Source organism: Pongo abelii, chromosome 13, assembly GCF_028885655.2.
Source record: "Pongo abelii isolate AG06213 chromosome 13, NHGRI_mPonAbe1-v2.0_pri, whole genome shotgun sequence".
Classification (NCBI taxonomy): Eukaryota; Metazoa; Chordata; class Mammalia; order Primates; family Hominidae; genus Pongo; species Pongo abelii.
In genome coordinates, this window is record NC_071998.2 from 86,595,729 (window position 1) to 86,609,964 (window position 14,236).

A 14,236-nucleotide genomic window follows, 5' to 3' on the forward strand; every position below is an offset into this window, starting at 1 on the left:
TTTTACTTATTTTGCAGCAAACCTTAATATCTTAGCTAGAAGTTCTCCCCTTATGAATATTTTGTGTCAATAATTATTTTCTAGTGTAAAGTTCTGGGTCAAAGGAATAACCCCAATTGCCCATTTTCCTTCAGCTATGGGACCCTAGAAGTAAAATGTTAATCAAAATTTTGTTTGCATAATCCAGTGTGAAATAAAAATGAACACATTTGCACATGATTCGAGGCACGGTTTTTATCTGACTCCGCCTTATCTGCATGTATGTTTTAAGATGTGACATGTGGGATAGTTTTGAAATTAACCATTATATAGTTTTAGGAGTAAAAAAAATCAAAGACAAACTATTGGAATGTCGATAAAGCCCAATGAGATGACATAGTTTTAATGGGAATTCCATTAAAAACCAATGAGGCTCCCACCATTTAAAAGCCACACAAAAATGTTAGCAAGGAAAGCTGACTCAAGGATAATTGTTTCCTTGTAGAAAATGTTCAAAGACCACATCAACCACTCAACAGGCCTGAAAAACGTGTAGGCGCAAAGGGCTCCAGTGTCTGGTCATTCTGTGTTGAGTGCTCTAGCGGACCCTGTAAGAGTCAGTCATGGAGTCCCAGGGCTGCCTGGGACCCTGATTGCTTAGCACCAATGGATCTCACTTGGTCTAGGTGTATGCTGTTCACATAGCAATCAAAACATGATTCAAATGCACCTTAAAAAAAAAATCTCAAGTCCAGCTGCTTTACATCTATAAAGGAAGAAACGTATAGAGATGATCTACAATGCTCTATAAAAAGGTTAACCCTTTGCACTGCCTTGAGACAATCCCCTTTTACCCCCTTCCCAATCCCTGCCTAACATGCCACATTGAGCCTCCAGAGCAATGGCCAAAGACACTGAAATACACTCTATAATAACCCTCCTCTGCTCAGAGACTGGCAGGGCACAGCAGATCTCTTTGTCATTTGTGGCAAGTTATTTGCATGTCTTTGGTCAATGGGGGAAAATGAAAACAGGGACTCTCTCCACTGTCTCTCTTTTAACTCATCCCGAAAACCATTGCTTTCTAAACTAAATGTGAAAAATAAAACTTGGAACAAATTCACGTTCGTCTCAGGAGGGTGTTAATAAACAATAATCATGGCATGTTCTCTTTACCTTCCTCCAAAAGGAAAGTCAAATTGCGTGTACATGTAGACAGAAAGTTCTGGTAAACACAAGTCAAGGCCAGAAGCTGTATGGAACCATCCTCCACCAACCTCAAGTTGTTGACCATTTCCTGCAAACTCTCAGGGAAACTGGCTGCTGAGTCTTTACATACAAGTGTATTGACTTCAGACCAAAAAAGGCACTTACATCTGTGTTTAAACAAGCCTAATTAAGTGGGAAATTAAGACAATCATTTGGATAATCCAAGCCAAAAAATGTTGGGGGCCATAATGATTTGGTACTCCAGTAAAAGCGTTTTTGCTTGAATTGGGTGGATAATTATCCTGATTCTCTACTTGGCTTTGCATGTGTCAATGCAGAATAAATGAACAGATGTTCTTGGAATCACTGCATACATTTATGTGCAGTCGGTCAGGAGAAAATTTAGACTTTTTTTTTTCCCTCCAGCTGATGAATATTTCCTAGAAACATTTCTAAGAGTGAAGAAGCCAATAAAGGCACTTTGTTATTTATTTATTATTTTTGGAGATGGAGTCTCGCTCTTGTCGCCCAGGCTGGAATGCAATGGCACAATCTAGGCTCACCGCAACCTCCACCTCCCAGGTTCAAGCGATTCTCTTGCCTCAGTTTCCTGAGTAGCTGGAATTACAGGCACCCACCAGCATGCCCAGCTAATTTTTGTATTTTTAGTAGAGATCTGGTTTCACCAAGTAGGCCAGGCTGGTCTCGAACTCCTGACCTCAGGTGATCTGCCCGCCTTGGCATCCCAAAGTACTGGGATTACAGGCGTGAGCCACTGTGCCCCACCAAGAAAGGCATTTTAAAACAGAATTTGATTATTTATAAAATAATGTGAAATGTGATTAAGCATTTATAACTTTACTTCATGTACCAAATCAAAAAATTGTCAAAATGAACCCAACCGTAAACTATGGAGCCTGGGTAATAATGTGCAGGTTCATCAGCTGTAACAAATGCATCCCTCTGGTGGGGGATGTTTACAGTCGGAGGGGCTGTGCGTGGGTGAGGAAGGGGGATATGGGCCATCTCAGCACCTTCTGCTCAATTTTCCTGGGAACCTAAAACTGCTCTAAAAACAAAGTCAATTAGAAATAGATAATTTTTTAAGAGATGGTCAAAATATGGAGTTTAAGACTACGTCCACTGCTTATCTAGCATCTCCTGGTGCAGTAAGCTATACTTTGGCAATCAGTCTGGAAATCCCAGCCGCACTTTGATTTCATGTGGTCACCAAACTAGCCACCATCTATCCAAGAGGAAAGAGCACCAGAAGCCTCGGCTCCACCTGTTACAACATGCTCCCCTTTTCCTGATGTGCACTTGCACATTCTCACAGAAGCTCATCTGAATTATCTGCATCATTTTATAGGTAAAAACCAGATCTGGGAGGCTGCTGCAGAAACAGTTCATGTAAGAATCTTGAGCAACTCTTAAAGTCCATGAAACACGTCAGTGTTACATTCTAATCTAACACTTTCATAATCATGACAAAAGAACCTGTTGAAGCTGAACACGCACAAGACCGAAAGGACGAGAGCCCTCCCACGGTGTCTTACCCTGAAGCCAGTCTCTGAAGTAGTGCAGCCACATTTTGGGAAGCTGTTTGTTTTCTTCCAACATGACATACTTCACGTTACTGAAACTCCTGTGTAGGTCGTAAAGTAAGTGCTGGATATTCGGGTAGTCTGCTTTCTGGGTGACTATATACATGTTGTAGAAAGAAAAGTATTTGAATTGTGCAGCAATAAAGTCATATTCTCTGGTTTCCCGAGGTACAATGTCCGTAAGGTCCAGCCCGTCTCTCACTCGGGTGGTCCCATAAAGGCTGACCCCCAGCAAGCCCAGAAAAAGGAAGATCACCACTACCTGGAACAGAAGAGGCACAAGGTCAGACCCCAGGGAGCACTACTGACTCTTCCTGGACAAAGAGAAGCTGTCTAGTTAATACCTCGTTTTCACCACCACACTTAACCTGATTTAGCTTGTAGGGGTTGTTTTCCCATAGGAAAAAGGATAAAATCATAGTAATCGCATTTTTATTTTGTTTTGTTTTATATATAATTTTTTGAGACAGTCTTGTGTTGCCCAGGCTGGAGTGCAGTGGTGACCCTCGGCTCACTGTAACCTCCACCTCCCAGGTTCAAGCAATTCTCGTGCCTCAGCCTCCCAAGTAGCTGGGATTACAGGTGTGCACCACCACGCCTGGCTATTTTTTTTGTATTTTTAGTAGAGACAGGGTTTCACCATGTTGGCCAGGCTGGTCTTGAACTCCTGACCTCAGGTGATCCACCCGCCTCGGCCTCCCAAAGTGCTGGGATTACAGGCGTGAGCCACCGTGCCCAGCTTTGTTTTGTTATATATCTGAGTTGGGATCTCACTCTGTCTTCCCAGGATGGAGTGCAGTGGCATGATCAGGGCTCACTGTTGCCTCCAACTCCTGGGCTCAAATGATCCTCCTGTCTCAGCTGCCCAAGTAGCTAGGACTACAGGTACACAGCACCATGCCTTTTTTTTTTCCTCTCTTTTGAGACAGGGTCTCACTCTGTCACCCAGGCTTGAATGAAGTGGCACCATCACGGCTCACTGTAGCCTCGACTCTCTGGGCTCAGTGATCCTCCCACCTCAGCCTCCTAAGCAGCTGGGACTATAGGCACATCACCATGCCCAGGCAATTTTTTGTAGAGATGGAGTTTCATCATGTTGCCTGGGCTGGTCTCAAACTCCTGGGTTCAAGCAATCTGCTGGCCTTGGCCTCCCAGAGTGCTGGGATTACAGGCGTGAGCCACCATACCTGTCCCTGGCTAAGTTTTAAAATATTTTGTAGAGACAGGGTTGTCCTTTGTTGCCTAGGCTGTTCTCGAACTCCTGGCTCAAACAATCCTTCTACCTCAGCCTCCCAAAGTGCTGGGATAACAGGCATGAGCCACCACAAGTGGCAATAATCACATTTTTAAACAACCTCATTCATAAAAAGACTTGCTGCATAGAGGTTCACTCCCATGGAAGATGACCTCATTAAAATGGCCCTATGCTCTAAAAGCATTGACTTTTGGAGGACTGAAATATATCATACTTATATGAATTTTTTTTTTTAAGGAAAAAGAAGAAAAGTAGAAGCAATCTGATGAACTCCAAAGGTTCTGTTATTTTTTGAAGACAGGAAGAGCCTTAAGTTGCGGCAGATTACCTTGGCTTTTGGTTTTAAGAGGAAAGGAGCATAGTGCTTCTCAGCAAAAGATGAGAGTGTCCACTTGGTACAGGGGGGCTCGAGGCAGTGGAGGCTGGAGTCGGAGAACTGGGAGAGCAGGTCCCTTGTGGAGCTGGTGCTCTCCGGGCTCTGGCAGCTGAGGGTGTCCTGTGTCACGGTGACGGGCTGCACGGAGATCTCGGAGCGCGGCTCGGCAGTGGTGTAGTACACGTGTGTGTGGGGGTCGTACTCTGTGCGGAGCTGGACAGTGGACTGCATAGTAATCTGCGTTTCGTGGGCAAAGCTGTGGCTGCTGTAGGGGGGTGGGGGGCTGTAGCGGGTATTGTCATGTGTGTCGGTGTAGGCCTGAGGTTCAACCTGAATCACTCTGCTGACGCAGGGGCTGAAAGGAGGGGAAACATGTTGCAATGTTATGCTGAAACAGGGAAACGGTGCTTTCATTCTGCCATTTTTCACTGTGTACGGAGAATACTCATTTTACACAGCTCTGACTTAGGAGAGAAACATCACATTGCTGAACTCCAGAAACATCGCCTGGTTGATAACATCACCTGGTTCATCGCCTGGTGAACTAGATAAAAGCCAGTCTGAGGAAGCCACATGGAGGACTGATCCTAAATTTGGCTTTCAAAAGCAAGTTCCATGATGACGAATCCTTCAAAGCACAGTTCCAAACAAAACCAAACCACCATCAAAGGACTATATATTTTCTAGATGGATGTTTTTCAATGTTGTTCTGCTCTAACGCAGAGATATGAAACATTCCTACAATCGGCAACATCAGTTCACGATGGAAAAAGGGGTCATCGGTACCAGCATCTTGAGGGCTGAGACTGTACAGCTGGGGCAGGGGAGAAGGAAGCCCAGGGACTCTGATGTCCCCCTAGGGAAGCAGCCTCTGTCCAATCTCTCCCCTACGTTCTCCACACCAGCACAAACCCCGTTACCCACATTCCTTTATAAGTCCACAGGCTGAAAGAGTTCTCTCACAGCACCATTCTGCACCCAATCAAAAGGCCACAGCAGTCTGAAAATGTACCTTGTAAAACAGCAGAAAATATCCAGTCTCCTGTCCTCGCGTCGATATAAATCCATGCTGAGAATTGCAGGAAAAATGAGCAGAACCATGGCAAAATTGAACACCACTACTACCGCTGCCTGGGAGCAGAAAAAAAAATTCAGAGGTCACCAACATGCCTCCGCCCAATCAGAGGACTGCTTCGAAAATAAAGATGCCTTTAAACAACATTTTTCTTTCCCTTTCCTCTTGAAGTGTTTGAAACTGTGACAGATGTTAAGAGTTTCTTTTGCTACATCATCAAGAGCCTATTTGACAGGAATAGTCTTGACTATTTCTGGGCCTTTCTATCTCTAATAATTCCATAAACCAATAAGGCACAAACCTGGGAACTAAACTACTAACGTGTTGCTAGTAACCTAACCAAGCCAAATCCACAAAGGCAGAACAGAGAGCACACTCGAGATAGAATTTAAAACAAACAGAAGCAGTTCCCTTCCAGAATGCTTCCAAGAGGTCACGCGACCCTGATTTTACAGTTAAACATTTTTATATAAAGTGGATCGAGTATATCAAAATGTCCCCCTTTAAAATGTGAAACGCAATTTCACACGTGTCCCCTGAGGTTTTAATAGGCACATTCCAAATTGCCTCTGGAGTAGCCTATGGGGTGTGAGAGCAAGAAACATAAAAGGTCAAGGAGAGTTAAGCAGAAAGAAATTCCTGTGTGTGATTATAGTACGCAGAATAAATAAGTACAGATTCAAAAGTCACTCCATAACCTAGAATAAACGTAGGGCTAGATTCTGCAGTGCGTTGGCAAATGTCCTGCTGACCTAGTAAAAATTACAAAATTGGGCTGTTAATAGGGGAAGCCAACAGAGGCCAGTGGAAAGTCGACCCAGCTCAGAAGGGCAAGGCAGAAGGGGCACCACAGAGAAAAGCACTGGCAATACTGAGGAGCCAGGAAATTGCCAGACATGGCTTTGAAAATAAAAAACGAGGCCAGGCACGGTGGCTCATGCCTATAGTCCCGGCACTTTGGGAGGCCGAGGCGGGTGGATCATGGGGTCAGGAGATCAAGACTATCCTGGCTAACACGGTGAAACCCCATCTCTACTAAAAACACACAAAAAATTAGCTGAGTGGTGCACGCCTGTAGTCTCAGCTACTCGGGAGGCTGAGGCAGGAGAATTGCTTGAACCTGGGAGATGAAGGTTGCAGTGAGCCAAGATTGCACCACTGCACTCCAGCCTGGGTGACACAGTGAGAGTCTGTCTCAAAAAAAAAGAAAGAAAGAAAGAAAATAAAAAACGAGGCTTCTCAAAGAACTGCTTAGTTCACAAACCTCAAACTGATAAACATCCTAGGGTGAGGAAAGAAAACCTGGCTATAACTGCCACCTAACACAATCCAGGGAGAACTTCCACAAAGGGCTTTGGATGGGAATTGTGAGTTTATGCTGAAGGTGAACCAGCAAGCCTGAGTTCTGGAGAGATGTCTTCCAATAATTAATTCCCTGTCAAAAGCCTTCTTCTAAAAACTACCTAACCTCTTTCTTCTTGGTCTATCTTGAAAATCCTTCATCAGTTGAAAAATATGAAGCATGTTAGCTTACCACTCTAATGTATTTAAGACCTGTCTGATAGACCTACACAAATAAGCTCATCACCACTGTGACAAGAGAATTTACCTGAGAAAGAGAGATCTTTTAAAAAGAAAAGTCTAGTACTGTGCTGGATGCTGGAGACACATAAGACAAAATCCTACTCTCAATTCTCACAGAGCCAGACCTATACACCAATGACAATCTCGAATGATGGATGGCGTCATGAAGGCAGGTGCCAGGCTGCAAAGCAGCTCAGTGGAGTGGAGGGGTGGTCAGTCAAGGCAGGCTTCCCGGGAGAGGCTTCAGCAGGGTTTAGAAGATGAAAAAAAGGGCCGGGCACAGTGGCTCACGCCTGTAATCCCAGCACTGTGGGAGGCCGAGGCGGGTGGATCACCTGAGGTTGGAGTTCGAGACCAGTCTGACCAACATGGAGAAACCCGTCTCTACTAAAAATACAAAGTTAGCCAGGCGTGGTGGCGCATGCCTGTAATCCCAGCTACTCGGGAGGCTGAGGCAGGAGAATTGCTTGAACCCAGGAGGCGGAGGTTGTGGTGAGCCGAGATTGCACCATTGCACTCCAGCCTGGGCAGCAAGAGTGAGACTCCGTCTCAAAAAAAAAAAAAAAAAAAAAGAAAAAGGAAAAGAAAAAGAGGTCAGGAGCAGGGGAATGGCAGGTGCTCCCTGTGGAAAAAAACAGAGTGTGCAAGAGGAGACACCTGGCTCAAGCACCTCAGTACTACTGGAGTTTGAAATTCACTTTGGGGAAGAGAAAGAAGCAGCTATGAAGATCAGATCGTTCATACCTGATTCATAGCAAACAGGAGGTTCTCACTGCTCTTGACAGTATTACCTGATAAAGTCCCCGAAGTGCAGTCAAGTCACCTGCCTGAGGTTATCCAGTAAATCAGATCAAACAAAGACGTGATGCCAAGCCCCCAGCTCAGCTGAGAACCGGGAGTTTTGTGAGGTCTGGTCCCTTACTGAGAGGACGTCTGTGGACGGGGTTACGACACCTGACCGTGAGACAGCAGGGAATGGCAGGAAGAACAGGTAGGATTCTAAGGGAGATTTTCCAGGAGCATGTCATCCTGGGGGCCGAATCCTTTTAGCTTTTAAAATCAGTCATGTTTAGAATGGAGGAGTGGAATGTAGAGAAGAGACCCTGGGCATGCCGATTTGGACAGGTGTTCATGAGGATGAGGAGAGCAGAGGTTCGTGACACAGGGAGCCCCACAGGCGCAGGCATGGGCACCAGCCGGCCTCATCGGTCAGAGAAGCCTGCTGGGCACCTTGCTCCGTGTCCGCGATGGAAATGAAGGGATGAGGGAAGAACCCCAAGCAGTGTCCCATTTTACTGACTTTCTCATAACCTACTACATGTATGGGGGAGTATCTTCTCAACGCCAGGTCCCCAGGTGTACACCAAAATAGTAAAACAACCAGCAAGGGCTGCTCAGAAAGCGAAAAGGGTTGTCGCAAAGGCAAGAAGTGTTAAGTAAACCAGAGAAGATGATGGGGATGATACTGCAACTGTGAATCAATTCTAGTTATTGTGCTCATAGGAAATGCCCCATCCCCTCAAAGCAGCTAAGGCTGGGACACATGCAGAGGAGGTTCCAGTCGAACCCTCCTAGACCAGACAGAACAACAAGGGGTTCTGTTCTGCGAGTTTTCATTGAAGAATAAACACTACTGGGCTACCAGCAAGCCCTAGTTAATTACAAAGAATTACAGCTGATGCCAGTGATTTCTGGTGTAGAGATGGCATTTAGGCAGATGGATAAAGGCTGATGAGGTTTAAGACTGTTTCCTTGTGGAAAAAAATATCTAATTATTTGGTCAGGCTACAAAATTGGAGGAGTTTTATATGGAAGATTCTGAAGGTAACGCAGGTTTACTATTGGACAGAACTGCCTTGGGTCACTCCCTTTTGATGTTTAATCTGTAGCATCTTGCAAATATAAACACAACTGAACACCCAGAGTCAAACCTGATACTGTTCATCAACGGAAAGAGAAGCTACATAATGGCCAATTTTGAGGGTCAATACATTTAAAACAGAACCAGGGAAAATTTTCTGATGGCCACTGCAAAAATCATTGCACGCTCTCTCTTTTCCTTGCATTTTCTGTCCTATTTTTTTTTTTTTTTTTTGAGACAGAGTCTTGCTCTGTCACCCAGGCTGGAGTGCAATGGCACGATCTCAGCTCACTGCAACCTCCGCCTCCCGGGTTCAAGCGATTCTCCTGCCTCAGCCTCCCGAGTAGCTGGGATTACAGGTGTGAGCCACCCCGCCCGGCTAATTTTGTATTTTTAGTAGAGACGGGGTTTCACCATGTTGGCCAGGATGGTCTCGATCTCCTGACCTCATGATCCGCCCATCTCGGCCTCCCAAAGTGCTGGGATTACAGGTGTGAGCCACCGTGCAAAGCACTCCTTTTTTCTTTTGACAGAGAATTAACCAGTGTCATGAGGAGGTATTCTTCAATAAGATGAGGACTCTTGGAAGCTATAGTTGCAATTTTCTACAGTGATACTGTGGTGCCTTGAAACAGAAACACAAAAATCAACAGTACTCATTTTTGTCTCTGTAAGGTGCTTACCTTGGGAGAACTTAGCGCACTGGATTTTCTACAAGGCTACTCCTCGTAAGGAAACCTCATGTAGCTTTTCAGACCACCACACCATAGGGTATCATTAAAGGAGAGTCGGCCTCGATGAGCCATCAGTATGTACTAAGAGAGGAGAGGAGAGAATGAGAGAGAAAAGAAGAAAAGAAGGAGTGTGAGCAGATACAGAAAGACAGTGAGCAAAAAGGCAAGCAGAAAAGAAGGGGAGAGGAGAGAGAATGGGCAGACAGGGTCCCACGACTAAAAGACTCTAGAACAGTTTGTCAATACCAGCACCTGCTGCACGTGAAATGAGACTGGGGTACCACAGGGTGCCGAGCAGACACACACCTGCGCACAAAGGCATTCTACAACTTCAGCTGCACTGCGAGTCTGGTTCACCTTTCATGCCACTGAGCAATCAGAGAGTTTCCTTGTCCTATGCTTTGGTTCGAGCATCAGATCTGAACGTTATTCATTGATTCACTATTTTTACTTCTATATAAATTTATAATACAAATAAACCCTGTTTTCTTTTCTTTTTATGTTTCTTTTGGGGCTGGCGGTTATGGCAATTGGCATAGAATCTTTTCTCCAGCTGTGCCTCACACTAAATACTAAAGATGCCTCCATTCCCAAACCCAGTAGGATCAGTAGTTGCCCAGGCCTCTTGGTTACTAGCGAAATGACATTCAAAAACATGATTGATCGGTTCCTCCTACATGACAAATGTAAAGACTAGGAAAGAGCTAAACATATTGACAAAATATAAACAGAAACCAGATGCAAGACTGGTCAATTTCTCTTCCTGCTCGCATCTGCAGCTCTTGGTGAGCAGAGTAAAGCTGTGTGAGTGTGCCGGGCATCCTAACAACAAGTGAAAAAGTGACACAGAAGTCATTTCCTTTAACAACCTGGCCAGCTTGAGAATTAGACATCATAACATCACAGAGAAAGAAAGGGGAAACAATTGAGGTTTTAAAATTTGAAATTAATTCACAAAACCCCCATAACATCTTGAGATATCAAAACTCCAGGCCACTTTGCGCTCAGGAAGACCATGGCACAAACTGGTGAAGTCTCTGCTTTACTGGCTGCAGTAACTAATTTTAGGATTCCTACAAATTTCAGGTAGCTCAAGGGCAATGTCAGTAATTTACTCCAGGTGCAGAACGGACTACAGCTCTATCCCCATCCCAGGGAACTGTCCGTGCTTACAATTCACAGAAGCTGAGTCTCGATTAGAAAATACCCTGATGGCCTCTGGGGGTGACAGGGCCTGGTCTGGAAGGAGAGGACAAGTCATGAGGGGCCCACATGCTCTGCATGGGAAGGTGAGAGGGATCGTGAGTCTGCTTGGGCAGCCTGAGAGGGGAGCAGGGGACCAAAAGGAAAGAGAAGAGGGGACAGGAAAGATTGTGGTGGCCAACTTAGGAAAGGGAGGTGGAAAGCAAGGGCCCACCGAGGAGCACCCTGCAGGAAATTCTCCACGGCAGCCTGGCCAGTTCGCAGTCCTGCAGTGCCGTCTGACACGCGACCTCAGCTTAATACTATCTTGGGGCTGCTTTGGCAACAGCGAAAGAAAAGGTGGCCTGTTTGAGATGAGGTGGGCAGCGGGAGAGGGGGTAAGTGCAGGTACTGGGAGTGGTGTTTAGAAGCAGGGGATGGCCCCGAAGCTGGCTGCAGCGCTGGTGACCCCAGAGGGCAACACGGAGTAGCCCCGAAAGCCATGCATAAAGGACATGGCCACTCTATAAGGCAACAGGCGTCTGGGCTTCATAGGCCTAGAAAGGAAGGAAAAACTCCAGAAGGGCTTAGTTTTTTAGAGGGAGTGTCAGGGTTATAAGCTTAAAGAAGCATCCACCCAGTTAAACAGAGCCTCAAACACAGGCATTTCTATTTCACTTCATAAGTAACTGAAGTGCCTTAGCAGAGACCGCAGACATGGGATGCTGGAAGTCAGTGTCCCGCTCAGGATCACCACAGCCTTCATTACTGGAAGCTCACCTGGAGGGAGAAGGCCCGCAGAGCAGGAATTGGGATTAACGCGGCCATGAAGAAGGCTGTGACATTGCTGATGGACGTGAGGGCCACGCTGGCTCCTGTGCGCTTCAGGCACTCCCCGGTCCTGTCCTGGGAATAAAAAACCACAGCGCTGAGAGCTGCACTGGACAGGGTCCCCTTGGAGCACAGACTGTGAGCAGATACGTGGCAGAATAACACAACTGTTATTACAGCTTATCATGCTGGCATTAGGGAAAGAGAAAGAGCCACCTGCCTTACCCCCTAACACCAGCATTATTCAGTACTATCTACAGAGTCATCAATTCTTCATGGTTATTACCATCCAGAGCAGAAAGCTGCAAGATAATGACTTAACGCTTAAGTATAATTTTAAAAGGGAGTGGAGGGAGGCGATGGCTAAGTGACAGACATCTCCAGAGAAGCAAATGCAGGCTCTGGAAAGGTATGGCAGTTAGGGGTAAAGTATCACATTAAAACAAACACACGTATTCCTAAAGGCACCCTAAATGCAGCTTTTGGGACTTCTCATAGCAAATACATGTCCTGAGAGCTTTCCAGCTTATTTCATTGATTGGCAGCCAGTGACACATCATCTGACATGGGACTGAAATCTTTACTGGGTCAGACTGAGGAAAATTAAAGGACAAATACTCAGGAACAGAGGAAGCTGCAATGTCCCCAAAGCTCTCTTCTTTTGTTTTTGCATTACCTCAAAAGGGATTCTTTTATTCTGTCCGGTTTCACTGAAGGCATGGGCCAGAAGAAAAACATCATCCACACCAACACCAAGAGCGAGAAATGGCAAAACCTACAGCAAAAACAGAGGATGGTGGCATTAGACACGCGAGATCCAATTCAGATGATTCTAAAGCTAGTTAGGACTCTGCCACCGGCACCTAACAGCTCCTAAAGCAGGGCTTCCGTAACCTCATGGTGAAGAATTCCCTTGGCGTCCCAAAGCCTAGCTGTTTCAGCTCACAGGAGATCCTGCACGTTTCTACTTCGAAGGTCAGTGTACTATCATTTTTTAAGCTAGTAAATGAGAAGGAATCCAACTCATTTAAGCAATGATTCGCAGAGTGTGGCCCATGGACCAGCATCACTGGGAATTGCCCTGAAGTGCACATTCTCAGCCCCGGCCCCAGACTTACTGAGAAACTCTGGGGGTGGGGCCTGGCAATCTGAGCTTTCACAAGCCCTTCAAGCCATGCGAATGCCCACCAGAGCTGAAGAGCCACAACCCTGGTCAATGACATACATTCCTATCAGCCAAGTGTCTCTACTAACCAATAAGCCCAATAGACTTCCTACCCACTGCCCTGAGGGTGGACAGCATCAAGAGACAGCATCCCCCTGAAACCAGTAGCATCCTAGTGGAAAAGGCTGCAAGACCCTTCCGGTGAGAAGGACACACAGCGCACAGGAGGCTGGCTGGGCCAAGCCTGGGGGCCGGGGGGCGTTTGTCAACAGACAGCGGATGAATGGCTCCTTTAGTACCTGAGTTGTTGCAGCGTTAAAGGAAATTCCGATCAATGAGCACAGGCCCAGTCCTGCAGCCACTGACAGTGCAACCAGCAGGACGCCAGCCAGCCCCACGGCACCCTGGGACTTGGAGCAGTCCCAGCGCAGCATGGTTAGACAGGCATAGGCGAGCTGCAAGCAGAACAATGGGGGCACAGAACAAAAGCCGAACATTAGAATGTGTCGTGATTCTAATGTTTCCCTCCACCCATCACCCCAAATCAAAAGGCAGAACTTATCCAACAACAACAAAACTTTACATCAAGGACGTCACATAAAATGACAGGAGTCAAAGGTAGGCAAACGGCAAGTGGGAAAAACGCTTTACACGACCACTTTTAAACCACTGTGAAGCCACGCTCTCTCTGTCCTGGATGCACGTGGATGTTAAGAGCAGTTAAGAAGCAGGAGCGGTCATGGAAAAGTAAAGACTAAAACAACCAAACCAAACTACAGCCCCCAGGAGCATGGCATCGAGCGTTACCATGAGTAAGTAGCCGCTGGCCACGCGGATGACACTGACGTCAGAGAAGGATTTCAGGATGTCGTCCAGGGTCGTGGTGGTGAAGGAAAGCACCTTTTGAGTGGAGTTCTGTGCGACACTCTGATGAACTACCTGTGGTCACAACAGAACGCGAAATGCCCAAATGCAATGAACACTTCTACAAGCCTCGACAGCACAGATCTCAGGTGACACAGCCCAGCCCTTCTTTTTTTCCTGATGCATTTTTTAAAAAAGTTCTACATGATTCCAGGGCAGGGAGGGAAGCTGAAGTTGGGCTAACATTAAAGAACCCTGTTTTAGGACAAGGGCCATGGCTGATCAGTGGCAGTGGGTGCTGCTGAGGGCTGGTGTCGCTGGAGTTCACTCTGAGTGCTGTATTTACTCCAGGGCTGAGACTGCTTGTCTCTTCTCCGTAACTTCACAATTGACTTGCGGTCCCATCAGCTCCCCCCTAATCCAAAACAACTCATTCTTACGGCCCTCCTCCCCCTGTTCATTTGCTGGCCACTTTTAAAAGGTCACATGCAGCTCAGTAGAGGTCACTGCTTGGGAA

The 14,236-nt window shown here is 46.3% G+C and overlaps 1 protein-coding gene across 4 annotated transcripts in view; it reads right to left on the reverse strand.

Moving 5' to 3' along the window:
* The window catches only part of PTCH1 (patched 1), a 64,431-nt gene that overhangs the window by 20,806 nt on the left and 29,389 nt on the right, over positions 1 to 14,236 (reverse strand). For all 4 annotated transcript variants that reach the window (XM_024252756.3, XM_063714307.1, XM_063714306.1 and 1 more), the window contains 7 exons: positions 13,663 to 13,794; positions 13,155 to 13,310; positions 12,367 to 12,465; positions 11,640 to 11,765; positions 5,436 to 5,554; positions 4,376 to 4,778; positions 2,745 to 3,054 (listed from right to left, as the gene is read on the reverse strand). In XM_024252756.3, the coding sequence (XP_024108524.3) occupies positions 2,745 to 3,054; positions 4,376 to 4,778; positions 5,436 to 5,554; positions 11,640 to 11,765; positions 12,367 to 12,465; positions 13,155 to 13,310; positions 13,663 to 13,794 (1,345 nt within the window). The remainder of the gene's footprint in view (positions 1 to 2,744; positions 3,055 to 4,375; positions 4,779 to 5,435; positions 5,555 to 11,639; positions 11,766 to 12,366; positions 12,466 to 13,154; positions 13,311 to 13,662; positions 13,795 to 14,236) is intronic.